The 18,702-nt window shown below is 34.7% G+C and overlaps 2 protein-coding genes across 2 annotated transcripts; one reads left to right on the top strand and one right to left on the bottom strand.

Annotated features, from left to right (window-relative positions):
* Positions 1–3,453: 3,453 nt before the first annotated feature.
* On the top strand, positions 3,454–13,069 carry LOC111399671 (WD repeat-containing protein 20-like). The gene is made up of 11 exons (XM_023027113.1): positions 3,454–4,108; positions 4,809–5,123; positions 5,203–5,311; positions 5,400–5,493; positions 8,008–8,095; positions 8,186–8,269; positions 10,646–10,739; positions 10,852–10,939; positions 11,101–11,206; positions 11,690–11,782; positions 12,314–13,069. The coding sequence occupies exons 1-11, from the start codon at positions 3,929–3,931 to the stop codon at positions 12,707–12,709; spliced, it is 1,647 nt and encodes a 548-aa protein (XP_022882881.1). The 5' UTR covers positions 3,454–3,928; the 3' UTR covers positions 12,710–13,069.
* A 2,000-nt stretch (positions 13,070–15,069) lies between these two features.
* On the bottom strand, positions 15,070–17,613 carry LOC111399670 (probable E3 ubiquitin-protein ligase LOG2). The gene is made up of 3 exons (XM_023027112.1): positions 16,842–17,613; positions 15,636–16,122; positions 15,070–15,503 (listed from the first exon to the last, which is right to left on the bottom strand). Exons 1-3 carry the CDS (start codon positions 17,315–17,317, stop codon positions 15,387–15,389), a joined length of 1,080 nt encoding a protein of 359 aa, XP_022882880.1. The 5' UTR covers positions 17,318–17,613; the 3' UTR covers positions 15,070–15,386.
* Positions 17,614–18,702: the final 1,089 nt, after the last annotated feature.

Raw genomic sequence — 18,702 nt, 5'->3', positions numbered from 1 at the left:
AGCTATTTTTGCCTCCAAAAAGAAAAGTATTTTTCAAACTCTTAGAAGAACAAAGAATTTTACAAAATAAATTGATAAAACTTAACAATTAAAGTATATATTATGAAATAATAATTTCAGTCAATAAATTTTTAAAGCAATGATTTTTAAAGCTATTTTTACCCCAAAAAAGAAATCTTTTTTTCAAACTTTTAAAATAATAAAGATCAGTAATTAAATTGTCCAAATTTGAATGTTACAAAATAAATTGATAAAATATAATAATGAAAGTATATACTATGAAGTAATAATTTGAGTTAACAAATTTTTTTAGAAACAAAAACTATTAATATAGAATTGTTTAATTATTATTTATTGTGTTAAAAAATTAAAAAGAAGAAGAAGAGGTGAAGGGAATCGAATCCCATACCTCTGATATGATAAAAATGGAATTCCCAATTGAGATACAAAGCTACATCAGTGCTAGTTAAAACAAAATAGTATACAATTATTTAACTATTATTTATTGTATTTGAAAAATTAAAAGAAGAAGTGGAAAGGAGAGGAGTCGAACCAGATACCTCTCACTTGTAAAACCAATGCCCTACCAAAATGAGCTACAATCATAATTGTGAATGATGGTACAATTTTACATATTTAACATAATAACTACATCAACGTGAAATTCCTTTCCTGCAGGAGCTAGCACGGGCGGCCGTGTCGGCTCGCCGGGTGCTGGCTCCGCCAGTGCTTGTAACACAACTATATATGAGTTAGTGGTCACGTTGTGTAAGTTCATGAGCGTTCCGAACTCACCAAAATTTTAGACGATACCCCTAGAAAATGATAGCGTTTGGCCAACATTGACCTACCGAAGTTATGTTCTTTCTTTAGTACTCTTTGCCTCCCATGAAGATGAGCTTATCTCTATTTTTACACAAATTAAGTAAACTTAATTAATATATATCGAAACTATAAATTTTAATTACATTTTTTCATAATTTACCACTAAATTGAATAAATGGTAGCTCATATTTGTTGATAACAATACAAATTAAACAAAATTATATTAAAAAATTAAGACATTATTTGGAGGGGGGAAAAAAAAACAAAGCGTATTTTTGTGGGACAGATGTAGTATATCTTTTTTGTAACTATCCTATTTGTTAAAGCTTATAGGAACTTATAAAATGATAAAACTCTATTTTTATCTACAAATTTTATAGAATTCACAAATTTTAAGTACTTAATCACGCATTCTTTAAAACTCGCCTAAGTTGTTTGGCTAAATACCCAAAAAAAAAAAAAAAGTTGGCTAAATTTTAACTACTTAATCACACATTTTTTAAAACTCGCTTCACTGAGTTGTTTGGCTAACTAGCCAAACCCCCCAAAAAAAAAAATCATACTCAAAATATTAAAGAAACAGCAGTCTGCCAAATAGGCAAATGAGGCATCTTATTACTATAGAGATCATTCAGAATCAAGAAGAGAATACTTCTTTCCCACTTGAATACATGAGAGATTTTCTCGTCTTCAAGTGAAAGAAAAAAAGAAGAAGAAGAGGTGAAGGGAATCGAATCCCATACCTCTGATATGATAAAAATGGAATTCCCAATTGAGATACAAAGCTACATCAGTGCTAGTTAAAACAAAATAGTATACAATTATTTAACTATTATTTATTGTATTTGAAAAATTAAAAGAAGAAGTGGAAAGGAGAGGAGTCGAATCGGTTACCTCTCACTTGCAAAACCAATGCCCTACCAAATGAGCTACAATCATAATTGTGAATGATGGTACAATTTTACATATTTAACATAATAACTACATCAACGTGAAAATCCTTTCCTACCGGAGCCAGCACGGGCGGCTGCGCCCACTCGCCGGGTGCTGGCTCCGCCAGTGTGTGTCGATTAATATAATATTTCGATTCAGACATTCAACTGAATTTAAAGTCCTTTAAAAAGTCATATAGTTTTTTGTTTTGACCACGTGTTAACTTTTCTGCAAGAGATCTCTTTATCAAAATTGAATATATTTATTGATTTTTTTTTAGATGGGCATCAATGGTAACCTCTTGATTTCGAAACAATTTCTAGAAGGTTTGCATGGTGATTTTGAAACATTTTCGAGATGGGCATCAATGTTTTGATCCTCGATCATTATTCCACAAATAGTCAATGCAACTTGAGGATTTTGTTTTTTTGGAGTAGAATCAACATTTTAACATATTGAAATTTTCAATACACGAATATATTCTATATTGCACGTATATCGAATGGGGATTTATCTTTTCATAAATTAGTTGATTCCATTGTCAAAATTGTTCACCTATATTTTTCTCGACTCCTAGCCGTTGAATTTGTTGGACACGTTTGAAATTATTTAGGAAAGGAAAAAAATATCAACAGAATGTTATGTTGACATTGAATTGAAGATGGATGCATATCAAGAGCCATAGGTCATCGCACTTCACAGATAGAACTCGAACTTGCAAGCCAAACCTTGGCTAGCATTATAAAGGAATGGCTCGTGTGGAGTCTGATTGGCTGGTCAAGGCTGGCCAGAATTCTACATCAACAGCTCGTGCATCACTTGTCTCCACCTCTATATTCACTGTTGTAATCGGTTCTTGCATGTACTCAATTACTTATTTTCAAAATAAGCCCATATTTGAGCCCCATTATTTTGGAATAATGATTTTTTTATAGAATCGTGTGATTAAAAATTAAGAAAAATTTATTATTATCATTATTATTATTATTAGTACAAATTAGTGAATCACTATTCACACCAAAAAAAATTCACAATTCAAGCTCCTTCTCCAAATGAAATCCAATGGGATTTGGCATAATGGGTTCTCAGTGGGAGGCTCGCACGACGGGCTATTAGCTCAGTGGTAGAACGCGCCCGAAAATCAAGACAAAAACATGTTATCTTTGATTTCTCATATCTCATTGTGGAGATTGGAGACCGTAAATCATTTTGGAAACTCGAACCCTAATTCAATTATCATTTTCTCTCATTTTCAATTTATACACCGACTCTCACTTGAATACCAACATATGCCGCATGCTGTCTACTATCGTGCTTAGCCGCCACTGACAATGAATTTTTGAAATTAAAGTCTTAACCTTTGATTTTTCTTCCTCAAATGTTCTTTCTTTTTTTCCTCAATCACTATGTAACTATAACCAAATCAAACCAAAACCAAATAGTTCGTTTCCGATTTGATTCCATATCATAAAAAAATAAAATCATTTGGTTTCATTATCAAAAAATTATTAGTTCATAGTTCAGTTCGATTCTCTTGGAACCCAAATTAAATGGAATCACGTCCACTCCTAATTAATTTTTCTTGAACTGGACTTCACTTTTACAAAAATGTAAGACTTTATAAATAAATCATTTATTTTCTAAAGTATATAAGGACGAGCTTAATTCTTCTTCGAACATATTTCCCTTTCACATTCACAATCACAATCACAAAGACACTCTCTTGTATATATTAGTAGAGGACGGCATGATGAATCTTTGATTTTTCCTTAGAAGTTCCAAAAGCCAAAAGTCCAAAGTATAACAATTTCTCTATCTACATTTTATAGTTAACGACGCTTTCCGATCTTAATTAACCCACCCATTGAATAATCTCTAGGCCCCTCGGCCCTCTATTTCAAGATTCAACCAGTCTCAAAAGCAAAGAAAACGAACATAATTGACAATTCGATCCAAGAGAAACAATAAACCTGCGATCCAAAAGTTTCACCAAGAAGCTCGAGATACGCCAGACAAACAAGCCCTTGATCCACGCCCACAGAGTTTCCGAACTGCATTAACTCTTCAATCCAAAAGGCCTACCCAGAAAGAAGGAACTCAATTGGAATACGGGATCCTGTTGTAATCTGGACATTTTTATTTGGGGAGTTGATTTCTTGGTGAAAGGAAGATGATGAATACAGCGGGGAGTAATACTATGATGTCTTCGGCGTCGGCGTCTGGAAATAACGCTCAGTCGCCTGGTTTGAAGACGTATTTCAAGACTCCAGAAGGCAAGTACAAACTCCAGTATGAAAAGACTCACCCTTCTGGTCTTCTTCACTATGGCCACGGCAAAACAGTCACTCAGGTTGGTCGATTTCTCCTCGTGTTCTAGGGTTTTATAATTTATTATTTTTTAATTTTGTGTTATTCAATTACATCTTCAGATTAGCTTTTTGCAAACTTGAGTTCCGAGAAACTTCATAGTGGCTTGAGGTGTTAGAGATTGGGTTCTCCGAGTGGCCTATTGGTTAATTCTAACTTTTTCTTCTGGACGACAATTATAATTATTTGTTAATTTTCATTTCAGATTTTAGTTTGAAATGGGTTTTTGATTCCGAGTGGTTCCCTGATTAGCCAGACGTTCTTCTAGTGAACAAAGATTTTGACTTGGGCTCCTTGATCAAGGCTAAGTAGAAGAGTTATGTAGTTAAAGAATTATTAATTGGCTTCACATACTGTATGAAAATTTATGCCATTTAAGTACAATATGCAAACAATCACACTAATAAGAGAACTTGTGGTTCACGTGTGAAGTTCTTTTTGTAATTTTTGTACTTTTAATTTGGGTTCTTTTAAGCTTTAATGTAATTCTTATGATTTAAATCTTCTCCTGAAACTTATTTGTGATACCAAAAATTTAGTTCAAACATAGCAGAAAAAGATTTCAGTTATTGTTCTTGCGCCGTCTCTCCTAAGCATGGCTTGTTTATTTTCCTCAGTGGAACAGTTTCGGAAAATCAAAACTTGAACAGACTTTAAAGTGATTTCGGTTAATTGATGGTCAGGTAACGCTAGCCCATCTCAAGGATAAGCCTGTGCAGACACAATCACAGTCATCTTCAAGTTTGGGTGTAAACAGTGGTGTGAGGTCAGCGGCAGCAAGGTTCTTGGGTGGTGGAAATGGGAGTAGGGCACTTAGTTTTGTTGGTGGAAATGGTGGGAGTAAGTCAGTGACTGGTGCCAGCAGTAGAATTGGTTCATTAGGGGCTTCAAGTTCGAATAATGTGGTTGGCAGTTCAAATTTTGATGGCAAAGGGACTTACTTGGTGTTCAATGTTGGTGATGCAATTTTCATTAGTGACTTAAATTCTCAGGATAAGGTACTAGTGGTTATATGCTTTCTCTTTTATTATGAGATTCGCTATGGGTTGGTTTTGAGAGGTCTGTTATTCTGCATAGGATCCTATTAAGTCTATACATTTTGGTAATTCAAATCCTGTTTGCCACGCATTTGACCCTGATGCAAAGGACGGGCATGATTTACTTATTGGTTTGAACACTGGAGACGGTAAGCCTTCTTTTTAGAATTTTAAAATGGTCTGGTGTAAGCGGTTCTCTGTTTTCACTAAATGAAATTTGTTTTCTGGTTTCTGTAGTTTACTCCGTGGCTCTAAGACAACAATTACAGGAAGTAGGGAAGAAGCTTGTTGGAGCTCAGCATTATAATAAAGATGGTTCCATTAACACCAGGCATGTTCTTGACTCTGTTGTTTGTGTTGTGTTCTCCTGCAAAATGTTTATGGATTTTTACATATATTCATCTCCATAACATGTATTGAATTTTCTTGTTATGTATAGATAGTCTTTAAGTTCATTGATTTCTTATCCTGCCATAAAGCATGTTTCCAATTCTTACAGGTTCTTGGGTCCTATAATCTTTGCGACGTTTAAATCATATATGGTACTAAAAAGGTTCGCCTTTTGCAATTTAGTTTTAAAATAAAAAAATGTTAGCAACTCGGAGATTGCTTGTTTGCTGCTGAAAAGTCAAGGAGAACACTAAGAAAAAAAAGAAAAAAAAGAGAACACACACACATGAAAGTTTCTTTGTTTAGATTGGCTATATGCTATACATATAGCTAATTAACAATTGGAGCTGCTTGAATTGAATCTTGTTTTTTAACTTTACTTTTTGGTATTTATTCTTCCTTAGTTGTGGGTTTGTGTGTTGAGCATTTATTACAACAGGTTTAATTATCAATTAATATACAGGGTATGGCCTTATAGTCTTTTATAGTTGAAGTTTCACCTCGGCATCCATGTCTGCATCTCTTCTAAATATGAAAAGATATATCATTATCGAAGACTTCACCTGCAATTCCAGTTCCTTCTTTCTCTGATTGATATCTAATTAGATGTTCAAAAAAACTGCAAATTTGTGATTTGATGGCATTTTAAACGAGTATCCAATCAGATGTGCCTAGAAAAATGATTAAATTTAATTTGAATGCACTGATAGAAGTGATTGAAGTAGCAACGTTGGATGTCGATGTAATATGGTGCTGCCGTGTGCATTTATATCATCGAATGATTTTGTCTAAATTAAGGTGATAATGCACAGAACTAAGGGCCAAGAATATAACATTTGAGTTGAGATAAAATTAGAGAACACATCACATTTAGTTTACCTAGAATAACAATTGCTGCATTCTGAATTCAGAATGAAATGGAATCTTTTTTAGATTATCGTAATTAGTTAATAGGCCTATTCTAATTATTTTTTAACATCTATTTGGTTGGATTAAGTATTCAGTGGTTGCTACATCTTCCTTTAAGACCTTCTGAAGCCCAATTGTAGCATATAATGATACTTCTGTATGTTAATACATTTAGCATTGTTGAATATTCCCGTTATTTTTTGCCATAAAGAAAGAAATCTGAACATTTGAAGGTCTCTTTTAGCTCAAATCCTTTTCTTACACTGCAATTTTTCTTGACATTGATGTTATAACATTATTATAATGATGAAGTGTTAAAAAGCTCTTTGTCCTTGTGTTTGTTTGATGCAATTTTTGAAGCAATGGTGTGAGACATCCACTTAAATGTTTGTCAGCTTGTAAATTGAGCAGGAAGTGTGTGGATAGTTTATCTTTTGTTTGTCATAAGATGGAGATTGCTTCCCAGTACAACACTGGATTCTGTGTTACTGTGCTTACATTGCAATACTTCGGGACTTGAGAGATTTTACCTATATCTGTTTATACTCTCCAATGTACTATCTCTCTCCTCTGTGGCACTGGAATTGAGTATCATTTTGAACATGAATACTGGCACCTGGCATTTATATTGTGAACTTCTTTTATGAAGATTTCCATCTTAAAATGAAACAATCTAAGTTCCACATTGCGTTTCTCTCGTTCTCATTATGAATTGTTCGGGGTTAGACGCACACCTTCCTTTTACATTGTATGAGTAAGTTCTTTTCACTTGGAATAAGTTATAAATTTCTTCACCCTCCACCTACGCCCAACACCCCAACCTCCTAAAAAAATTTTAAAAATTTGGCCCCTGTTCGATATAGATTAAATCGAATTATAATCTCAATTCAAAGTCAACACACACATACATGTAAAATAAAAATCTCTCTAGTTGAGTTTGTATCTAGTCATTATGCTTTGTTGAACATCTAGAGTCACTTTCTATCTAAGAAGCTGGCCTTTTCATTTTTCTGTTGCTGTACTAGAATGGAGTTTGAACATGAATAGACGTGCAATTGAAAGTTGTTCTCCTAGCAAAGTCAGAGTTTCCACACAGAATATTCTTCAAAAGACCTTAAGATTCTATTGCTGAACTGTGCTGTAACTGTCCAGAGTGATTTCTTAAGCTGGAAGCCTCGAATGACTGACAAGCTGCAGAAATTCCAATAGTATGCCGTGAAGCATCATCAATTATTTTATTGTGCATCTTCTGTTAGGAAGCTAATATGTAAACACCAAGTTGAATAGTTATGTTTCTGAAATTTAAAAAAAAAAAAAAAATGATTTCATGGGGATGGTAGATTTTTTTTTTTTTGGTGGTGAAAGACCATTATCTTGTTCTGTTTACCAATTTAAATACCAATTGAGCATATGAGGTGTATATAAGTTTATGAAATTTAAGGACTTACAGCTGATTTTAGCCATTCTTTACTATGGAATATATCGAGATCTCTCAAGTGATGTCTATTGTTTCTTATCTGACCACATATTATGTTTCTTACAACAGCCGCTGTACTTGCATCACGTGGGTTCCTAATGGTGATGGAACATTCATAGTTGGCCATGCGGATGGAAATATGTATGTATATGAAAAGGCAAGTTCAAGTTTATTTGATATGAATTGATATATTCCTCTTAATTTCCTAAGTTTAGAGGAAACCCATGAGTCCTGTAATTAATTTCAGAGCAAAGATGGTTCCGGAGATCCTTCGTTCCCTGTTATCAAGGATCAAACTCAATTTTCAGTAGCACATGCCCGCTACAGTAAGGTACCGCTTGTTGTGTGGTCCCTTCTTGTTGTGGAATCTTTCTTTTCTCAAAAATTAAGTCGACTGGATCGCTAACTTTATCGTATTAGTCAGATGGCTTTTTATCTAGCTTTAAGGAGAGAACATAATATTGTCTGTGTTGTTTTATTGTTTGTGTTGTTTAAATGTGTCCTTTGAGGTTTAAAGGTCCTGTGATTCTCTGGTAAACAGGTGTTGCCTTTTGTTTGAACCTAAGAAACACCTATACTTGTAAACTTGTTACGTACCAGTATCTGATACGTAATCAAGTTCTGATACTCTTCGATCACCTTCAATACGTATGGGATGCTTGTTTATTAATTATTTTATATGTTTTTATATTTTTTAAATTTTCCGATACGAATTTTTTTTTTTTTTTTTTTTAAATTTTCTATACGTATCCAATCTATATTTTTTAAATTATTTTAATAACTTATTGAATATCAATAATATTTATTGAAAATACACACTTAGATTTTTTAAAATTAACAACTGGACTGTTTATTGAAAATGCACAATATTATTCAACCTTCTAATACAAAAACCTGTTGGCTACTTTATGTTTCACATGCACCTTTGCTACAACATTTATTTGAGACTTTCTACATCCTTCTTCTTCATCTTGTGCTGAAAGAAATTGGAGTACGTACTCTTTTTTACACTCTACGAGAAGCAATAAAATAACTCCACAACGAGCGGAAAAATTGATTTTCATTTATACCAATTCGTGTCTTTTATCAATAAAATTAGATCTCTATTCAAAAGGAGAATCCATAATGTGGAAATTGTCTGATACTCATTTTATCCTCTTGAAGGTATTGGACTATTTGAGATTGTTAATCCATCATTAGATGAGCTAGAGTTGGAGAATGTTATTTTTAACGATAATGAAGAAATTGATGTTGATGGTGTTGAAGTAAATGAAGTTTCGACAATTAATAATTAAGAAAAAGTGATCTAGTATATTATTTTATTTTTATAATCATGCTTCTGTATTTTTTTTTTTTTTTTATATTAATGCAATTATGTTGAATTTTATGACACATATCGACTTATCCTAATTCTTTTTGAAAGTCATATCGGCTTATCCGTATTGTAGTGGTTATGGGGTCAAATACTTCTTTGGGCCATGCGACAGTTAGGGCTCATTGTGTTCAATTTTTCTTTTCTTTTTATTGTTTTCTTATCTCCTTACTGCTTGACACCTTTTACTAGGCCTCGTTTGTTTCCCATTCTTTGTCCCCAAAAATGAAAAAATATGACTGTTATCCATCACATCAAACTACCTTATTTGACTTCCACTCTTTTGCGTGGGTCCCGTAACGACTATATTTTATAAGAATAAGAATCAAACGAGGGCTATATATGGTCAATGAGGTGTCGGCACCACCACAATTGAATACTATAATAAAGACATATTTGCTCAATTGACTGCAAATTGTTGGACCTTTTTTTTAGTATTATCATTTTCACTCTATAATTATGAAAACTCAATTAAATCTTTTTGGCTAATCTTTGAAGATTTCTAAAATTTTGATCAATATTTGCTCTAAATTCTGAAAAAAGACTTATTTGTCGAGACATAAGATTGTAGGATAATTTGAAACCAGTTTTATGTACTGTATTGATTAGTTATGTGCTTTCAACTGAAGTGGTTAAAAAGACTCAAAGAATGAACTAAACCAGTGTTTTTCTTTGGTTTTAGGAAGACTGGAAATTTTTTACCCATGAACGGTTTATTTTTATGTGAACATGGTTGGTTGTGGGATTAGTGCTGTAAATGCGTATTCTCAATATTAATAATATGATAGGCTGAGCACTGTACCTCTGATGGTTGATTATGCATCCTGTAGTGTATCATCAGTTAATCAATGACACAGCTCAAGATTGAAGAAGGAATAATGCACATAAAAGGGTATTTGAGGAGTAATTTCTTTTTTCCTTTTTGCATATTTGGTTAAAGATTAATTTTAGTTCTAACAATTAACCGCATTGGTGAAAAAGGATTCATGTTGCAAATTTATTGGGAACAACAGTTTGTTATTGTATAGGGAATCTGTTGGTACACTTGGTCTTGTCATATGGGCTGTGAAAAACCACATTCACTAGAACTCATATATTTGACTTTATACAGTGGTGATGTAATTTGAGAACATAATGAATGCTCCTCTTAGACTACACTACAGTTGTAATTTATTTGTTGTTCCCTTTTTTCCTTATTCATTGCCAACAATGATCTTATTAATGGAGGCAAATGCTACCATTGGGTTTGCTCGTGGTTTTATGATGTTAATGTATAACATATATCTCTGTATGTGGTATTTTGCTCTAACGCTCTCTTTGAATTAATTCACACAGAATCCAGTTGCTAGATGGCATATTTGCCAAGGTTCAATAAATAGCGTTGCCTTTTCAACTGATGGGGTCTTCATGGCAACTGTAGGAAGGGATGGTATTTTCAACATCTCGTGTCTTTTATTTCTTTGGATATCTTCTTTTTTTCCCCTTTCTCGTTCCTCATCTCCATCAGCAATTTATAGGATGAGGGGAATTGATGAATGTAGGTTATTTGCGAGTGTTTGACTACAAAAATGAACAATTAATATGTGGCGGAAAGAGCTATTATGGTGCTTTATTATGTTGTGCTTGGAGGTGAGTATACTTTGTTTTTCTGAGGATTATGTATGGTGTTCAACTTTATTCTTATTCTCTGTATTAATTGGTCTCCTTTCGAAAGCTATTGTTCGTTTAAGCATATTGTTAGTAGTCATATTATATGAGAATGGAGTAACTGATGGCAAGTAAAACTACAGCATGGATGGAAAATATATTCTGACTGGAGGTGAGGATGACCTAGTTCAAGTTTGGAGCATGGAAGATCGAAAGGTTGTTGCATGGGGTGAGGGACATAACTCGTGGGTGAGTACTTGGCCATAAATAGCTATATTATGTGATTGTTCTAAATTTCACCTGATACTTGCACTAGAATATGGGACGTGTATTTGATATTTTTTTATCTGCCTTAAACTTGGAAATTTCTTTTGGAACACCTACATGGTATGTCCTTTTTCTGAAATTAGGCATTTCGTTTTCAAAAATCTAGTATTTGATGTGTCTCCTATAGATCATTAGCCACTAAATTTGAGAGTCAAAGCGATGAGAAACAGCCAATATGCATGTTTTCACTTTGTCACATAAAATTCCTGCCAAATTGAACGTGGGATTAATGTCTTTCTATTTCCAAATATCTCGTGATTAGAGGTTTGATAAACATGAATTCAGACACATTGCTCTACTTGATACGCATACTAGGGACCAAGTTATACAGATTATTGATTTTTCTGCTTAGTTTCTCATGTAGCAATCATGATTGCCTGCTCATCTTATACTGGATTATGGCAGGTTAGTGGAGTGGCATTTGATTCATATTGGTCAGCGCCAAATTCAGATGGCACCGGGGAAAATGTTGTATATCGGTTTGGTTCTGTTGGTCAGGTATCTCAACATTATTACTAGTTCAGTTAATGAATTGGGTCGTTTTAGAATAAAAATCATATACATCTGTCTATCCTGCTTTAATCAGCAGATTTCAGGGACGGCCGCCTCATTTCCAGAAGAGTCTAACGACTCTCTTCATTATTTCATGATTATGATTGTGTCTTTATTGTGGCTCCCCAAGTACTTGGTTGTTCATTTACTTCAAATGAGAAGTCACTCATCCTGCTCATAAAGCTATTATTAGGCCTTAATTTTAAATCTGCCAAACTGTTAGTTGCCTCGTTTCTGACACAATGATGGAACATCATGGATTTTAACATCTTGGAGGTAACGAACATCAGCTGGGTGTTTACTGGGATTACTATTACTTCTCTTGGAGCCTTTTGCCTCCATGCTTCAATTTTTATACTCATTGGACTTATCAGTAATTCTACATTTTTCTGGTCTGGCATTCTGCTTTTCCTACATTGCTTTCCTTTTACAATATATTGGTGTTACACCGTTCAAAAATTTTTCGATCTGACGCAGGACACACGATTGCTTTTATGGGATCTGGAAATGGGTGAGCTTGTAGTGCCAGTTCGTCGCCCTTCTGGTGGATCTCCCACTTTCAGTACTGGGAGCCAATCATCTCATTGGGACAGCGCTTGCCCTGTGGGTACCTTACGACCCGCTCCAAGCATGCGAGATGTTCCTAAGCTTTCTCCACTGGTTGCTCATCGTATTCACACAGAACCTCTCTCTGGTTTGATATTCACTCAGGAGTCCATTCTTACCGTATCCCGAGAGGGACACATAAAGATTTGGATGAGACCCGGTTTTGCTGAAAGTCAGTCGAGCAATTCTGATCCTCTGTTGAGCACAAGCTTGAAGGAAAAACCTTCGATATCAGGTAAAGTTATCGGTTCTAGTTGCAAACAATAACGGAACAATCACAGGAGAATGCAGAAGCACGATTTTTTGAGAGTAAGTCGATTGATTGATGCTGCTGTTGCCATTTACCGATCTCTGCGAGTTTTTCTCAGAATCTTGATGTCGACTCATGTGCGACAAGATTAACTGACGAAGCTAGTTGTATAGCCAGGTTTGACAACGCGATTGGAGACACCATGAGTTTGAGAAAGAACGCACAAGCACTTTGTAAGTATACGAGAGTTTTCGTAAAGACGCGACAAAATAATTGAAGTGAAGTTGTGCATTTGAAATTTATTTTTTTGTTTCTTGTCTCTGTTATATGACAAATTTTGCTTGATTGATTGAAGCCTCTGCAGAAAATTGTTTCCATTATCGTGCAGTTCAAAGGGAATAATGAAGCAAAATGAAATCAAAAAACGGGAGGATTAATAATTTATTGATAAAAGAAGTTACACCCCATATTGAAATTATTTCTTCCAAATAAAATAGAAATCTACTTCCTTACTATTGTTCAGGTAAATCTTCATAATCTTTCCATTAATCTTCTGGCCTTATCAGAGGCTCCCGTTTCTTATTCTTAAAATTTTTGATATTAAATCCGACAAAAAATAAAGAGACAATTATAATTGTTACAAGAAGCCAAAGAGATAACGCAACTTTAGGAGGACGCTTGAGAGCTTGAAATATGCAGGTTACGGTGAATAGTGCGACGGAAAAGGCGCCAGTGTACACTTCTTCCGGTGTCAACTCTCTCATTTTCGTAATCTGCTTATTTTCTTCAGAAAATAATGATAATATAGACTTGTGTTATTGTTCATGGCGTGGTTGTCTTCAATTGAAAATATAGAGTATTTAACTATTTATTTGAATACAAATTTATTGTATTAAAGGAAAAAGTGTCCAAGATATGGTCGAGTTACAAATGTAATACATATTTATTGTTGGCATGTGACTAAGATTTATACTTAGAGCGTGTTTTATTGCGAAAATGGAATTTACATAGAAAGAAAATAAATTTTAGACAATTAAATTAGAAAATGTTATGATTTTCCATTTTTTATTAGTAGATATATGGGAAAGAGGGAGAGTGAGTATATGAGAGAGAGAGAGAGTAAATTACTTAGAAAATAAAAACTTACTTTTCATAAAGAAATATTTTCCTTGTTTTCAAAGAATCAAGTGATCAAAAGTAGAAAAATATTTTCCATTGAGAAACATATCAATCAAACAATACAACAATATAAATTTAAATGAAAAAATTAACATTTGTCAAGAAAAATATTGACAATCAAACACGCTCTTGATTGTTGATGATAATCATCCAAAGTTAAAAGAATTCAACTAATAGTGTAATGATTGAGACCCCTTTTTCCGTTAATTTTCACTACAACAAAGTCAAAGTGACACTCAAATAGATCTAACTTTGCTGAAGTGAGAAGCAAAGCATAAGAGGAATTTTGTAGCCATCAAACATTGGAAGCCATGATTGACAATTTGATTGCGAATACAGACCCCATCGACATTGCTTCCAACTTTCATTTGGTTTGTGGATAAATTATACTCGAATCGATGCATTGGAATTTGGAGGAGAGGAAACCAAGCTAGTGAAAATGACAGAGAACTTTTTATTTAAATTTGTATTTAAGTTAAACTAGAAATGTTGGTTTTGAGCTCGTCTCCTAGTTGCCTTGAGCCTGGAGATCGAAGGTCACAGCAGCAGCAGCAGCAAATTGAAATTAAGGCCTCTCTACAGACAGCAAAATAATAATAATAATAAATAATAAAAATGCATCGGTTGAAAGAGGGACAGATCTAAGTATCGAAACTTGCCTACTATCCCAAAACAAGGCAAACCTTTCATTCATCAAGCTAACACACATTCACCATCATCTCATACTAGTGCACGGCCAAACTAACGAAATCGAATGTGGGCTCTATGCCTAGCAATAGTTATGTGGTATGAGATAAAAATTTAAGTCAAACCAAACATTTTATGAAAATCACAACTTTTATCAACTTTTCAAAGACACATTTCCATAAACTTTTATTGAAATCCACTAAAAATCTAATTTTTAGCACACATTGAAGTGGGGTTGGTCAATTTGGCACTTAAAATTGTCCTTTTTCTATAATTTTTCCCAAATAGAATGATAACCTCTACTTTTATCTCCACCCAGTTTTGTCCCATCAAACAAAGTATATTCTCTACTTCACAAGGAATAAGAAAACAAAGGGGTGGGGTAGGGTACAAATATGCATTACTCCATCAAAACAAAGGACATCATCGTGAACTGCATGACAGATTTTTCATAACTTTTTTAGGATAAGATTCCAAAGGTAAGATGTCATGCATATACAAGAAATTAAAAGAATAATAACATAAGTCGAACCAGTAATTGAAAGCAAGCCAAACGTTCTATACATCTTGTATTGAACAATTGTGAGCAACAGGAAATGGCACTCACCACTCCCCAAAATCATATCAAGGAAATTGCATACAGCATATCCAGTTTTCGTGAACTAGATCCATGCTTTAGACACATTGCATACCATCGAGATATCCAATCTTGATTATTGAAATCTAGGAACCAAGGGCAGGACGCGTTGTAGAAAAGGGTAAAAAAAAAAACACACAAAAAATGTAAAAACTTTGAAGCACAGAGCAGAAGCTAATCTTCTTCATTCATCAGTGATCAGTCCCATTGTTGACCTTGATCTCCAAAAGCCGTTCGACTGGCTGTCTGCAAATTGGGCACCTATTTGTTTGGAACCTCAATACTTTTGCACATTCGCTGCACATACACTGCATCAAGAGAAGTGACAAGAATTATGCATGCATTTCACAAGCTAGGAATGACCAATTTGGAGTGCACACATGTATCTATGCCATGGTATGTGTATAAGAGAGAGAGAGAGAGAGAGAGATAAAAAGTACCATATGTCGACAAGGCAGGACAGTCGTGTCTCTGGGTTCTGAAAGGCATATGACACATTCTTTTCCAGGATCATTCCCATCAAAATCACTCTCAACTGAATTTCCAATCCCATAAATCTCTTGTAGTTCATATCTCATGCCATCAACCCATAATATTTGCTTCACCACCCGAACCTGATATTCACCTTTCTCCTTCTCAAACACGGCTTGGGTTATTTGGGAATTCTTGGATCCAATATCTGGGTTTCCATTTTCGTTATCTATGGAAGCCTCTGTCTTAACTGCTAGAGGGTACACATCCGTGTCACCAACTTTCGACAGTTCTGCGCCCTCGAACATTGAAAGGTCTATCCCAGTTCCAGAGGGCTGTTTAAACTTCTGTACCAAACCTTGTTGAAAATTTATCGTAATAGGCGGAAGTAAGCTTTCTTTCATTGGAGTCAGGCAACAGTCTTCACCCTCCTTAGCAAAGAAAACTATGGTCATGCTGCATATTACAAGAAAAATGAAACTCAAGAAATGATCGTTGTCTTCTGTAAGAGAATCCAAAAACAAGAATGAAACAGACATAAAAACTACTTTCCCAAACTCAATTTGCAGGTAAATTCAGGCCTAAGTTCCCAAAATGGTAATTGGAAACCTTTGATCATATATCTTTTTCTACATTTCATAATAATCTAAGGTAAATTGGACTATAACGCACACACAAGAAAAGAACTGCTCAGTTTCGTGAATTGATCATGAACTTGCCAAAGACAGATTTAAAAGCATAATGATTCCAAATCACAGACATTCTGAGCCTCGGCTCACAAAGAAACGAGGGACGCAGCCAATGTACCCATCAAATAAACAATTGCAAAACCCTAATCCGCTCTATAACATCCATAACCCTCTGGCCTCAAAAGGAAATAATAAAAGGATTAAAGAAAGCATATTTAACATTTGATTCGTTTTAACTTTTAAGTTTTTCGAAACTATTCTCCAATGGAAAGACCAATATTGAGTGAGCAAAAGCAACAAATTTTGCAGTATTGCTGAAGTGAATTCATGAAGTCATTTTCATAAATATCTCAAGAATCATTCTCGTGGTTATCCAATTCTATAATCAAATCTCAATTCTCGTCTACCAATATGACCATAAACCCACAAAAACTAAACCCTGGTGAAAAAAACATTCAAGAAAATACAAAATAAATCTTATCATACCTTCCAGCAGCTGTGGCGTCAAAAGTGAAAGCAACGAGGAACTTTCCAGGGTTCTCCTCGTCGGGCTCGATCCTTAGAGTTTCCTTCTTCAAATTAACATCGTTTCGAATAGTAACAGCCTTCTGGTGCTCCACACATGTTGCCGGAGGCTGCATCATGGGTCCATACGGGTACCGCTCGTTAACCCAATTGGCATGGGCAGCCGCGTGTTGGTGTTCATGTGGTGCGGGTAGAGGCATCGGCATCGACGGTGGAGGAGGCGGGTAGTACCCCGGGTACTGTTGGTAATAAGCAGGAAAGTTGGAGTTCGGGTATTGGGATGAAGGGTAAGGAGTCGCTGCCGCAAAAACATACCTGTTCGCGGTGATCTCTGGTTGCGGAGTCTGTGGAGGCGGCGCCGGCGGCGGAGGCGGGTGGCTCCGTCCACTCGAGCTCCTTCTCCACCCTTGCACCCCACTACTCCCAATATTGCCCATACTACGTCTAATTCCTTTCCTTTCAAAATACGGAATCCAAAATCATTGATCTGCACAATAACAGATGTATAGAAGTGGATTAATTGGGAAAAAAAAAATGGGTTCTTTTTTCAATTAATTAGATAAATCAGAACCCAATGGAAAAGGAAAGGGGAAAGTTTAAGAAATTCGGTTGAAGGGGAAAAGAATGTCAGGTTTTGGATTTTAATGGGGGAAAGATAGATACAAGTAGAGTGGATGTATAGGCCACGGCGGTGGGGAAAAGGTGAAGAAGGTGAACACGAATCTAATGATGGGTTGTTCGGGTAATGCAGTCGGGTAAAGCTCCACCAGCCCAACAGCCAGTCAGCGTGTCAAACCCGATATTATTTGTTTTTTTTAATGTATTTATGTTTCTCCCATTATGGCATATGTTTTGAGATTGTGTTTATAGAAAGGTATAGATAAATGATGAATAAGTTCATAGTATTTATAGATCTTATAAAATATATGAAAAAGAAAGTTTGTGATTTTAGCAAATGTTTGGTCATCTGTTATGTTACTAATTCTTTATTTGGTGCAGTTGAAAATCAGATTTTTAATAGATTTTAATAAAATGTGTGTTTAAAAAGTTAGAGGGTGTTTGAGCTCCAATTTTATCTTAAAATGAATTTTAGAATAGTCGATTAATGGAGAATGTGTGGATGAAAAATTTTTAAAAATTTTGATTTACGTGTAATATTATTTTAATGAAAAATACATTGTTAAAAAAAGAAACATGTATTTTGATAAAAATGAGAATCAAACAGGGCCTTAATAAAAAAAATTATGAATTCAATGAAATGTATTATTGGCAATGAATTTGGGGGGAAAAAAAAAACCAATTTGAAGAAATAAGGTCAAACATAAACTAATTTTATTTATTTTGTCCATCGAGTATACATAAAGCTTCTCATCCTTGAATAATAACCACACATTGTGAGCTTTATTTAAAAATCTTGAGTTATACTATCATGGCCAACTGTTGTGTAGACTTAAATAAACACAACGTACGACTTTTCGTACAGTGTTATACGACATATTTTAAGTTATGGTGTGCCCTTTATTGCGTTATTTATATCTTTTTAACATGATCTCTATAAGGTCGATCGAATTCATAATATAGAAATATTCACTTAGCTCTTGATAGACGTGTAAGTTCCATATTATTAACGTGTATTGATGGACCTTAGCATACTAAATATATTTTAACATATTTTCTCCCTCATAAGATTTAAATACGTTTAATCCTTAACTTACATAGTGAATCCAATCCAGGCACGGTCCTATGGCGAAGCTAATGAGGTTTGCGCCTCAGGCCCAAAACCATAAATGCCCCCCCCCCCCCCCCCCCCCCCCCCCCCCCC

Source organism: Olea europaea, chromosome 9 (assembly GCF_002742605.1).
Source record: "Olea europaea var. sylvestris chromosome 9, O_europaea_v1, whole genome shotgun sequence".
NCBI lineage: Eukaryota > Viridiplantae > Streptophyta > Magnoliopsida > Lamiales > Oleaceae > Olea > Olea europaea.
This window is presented reverse-complemented; position numbering and strand designations above follow the sequence as displayed.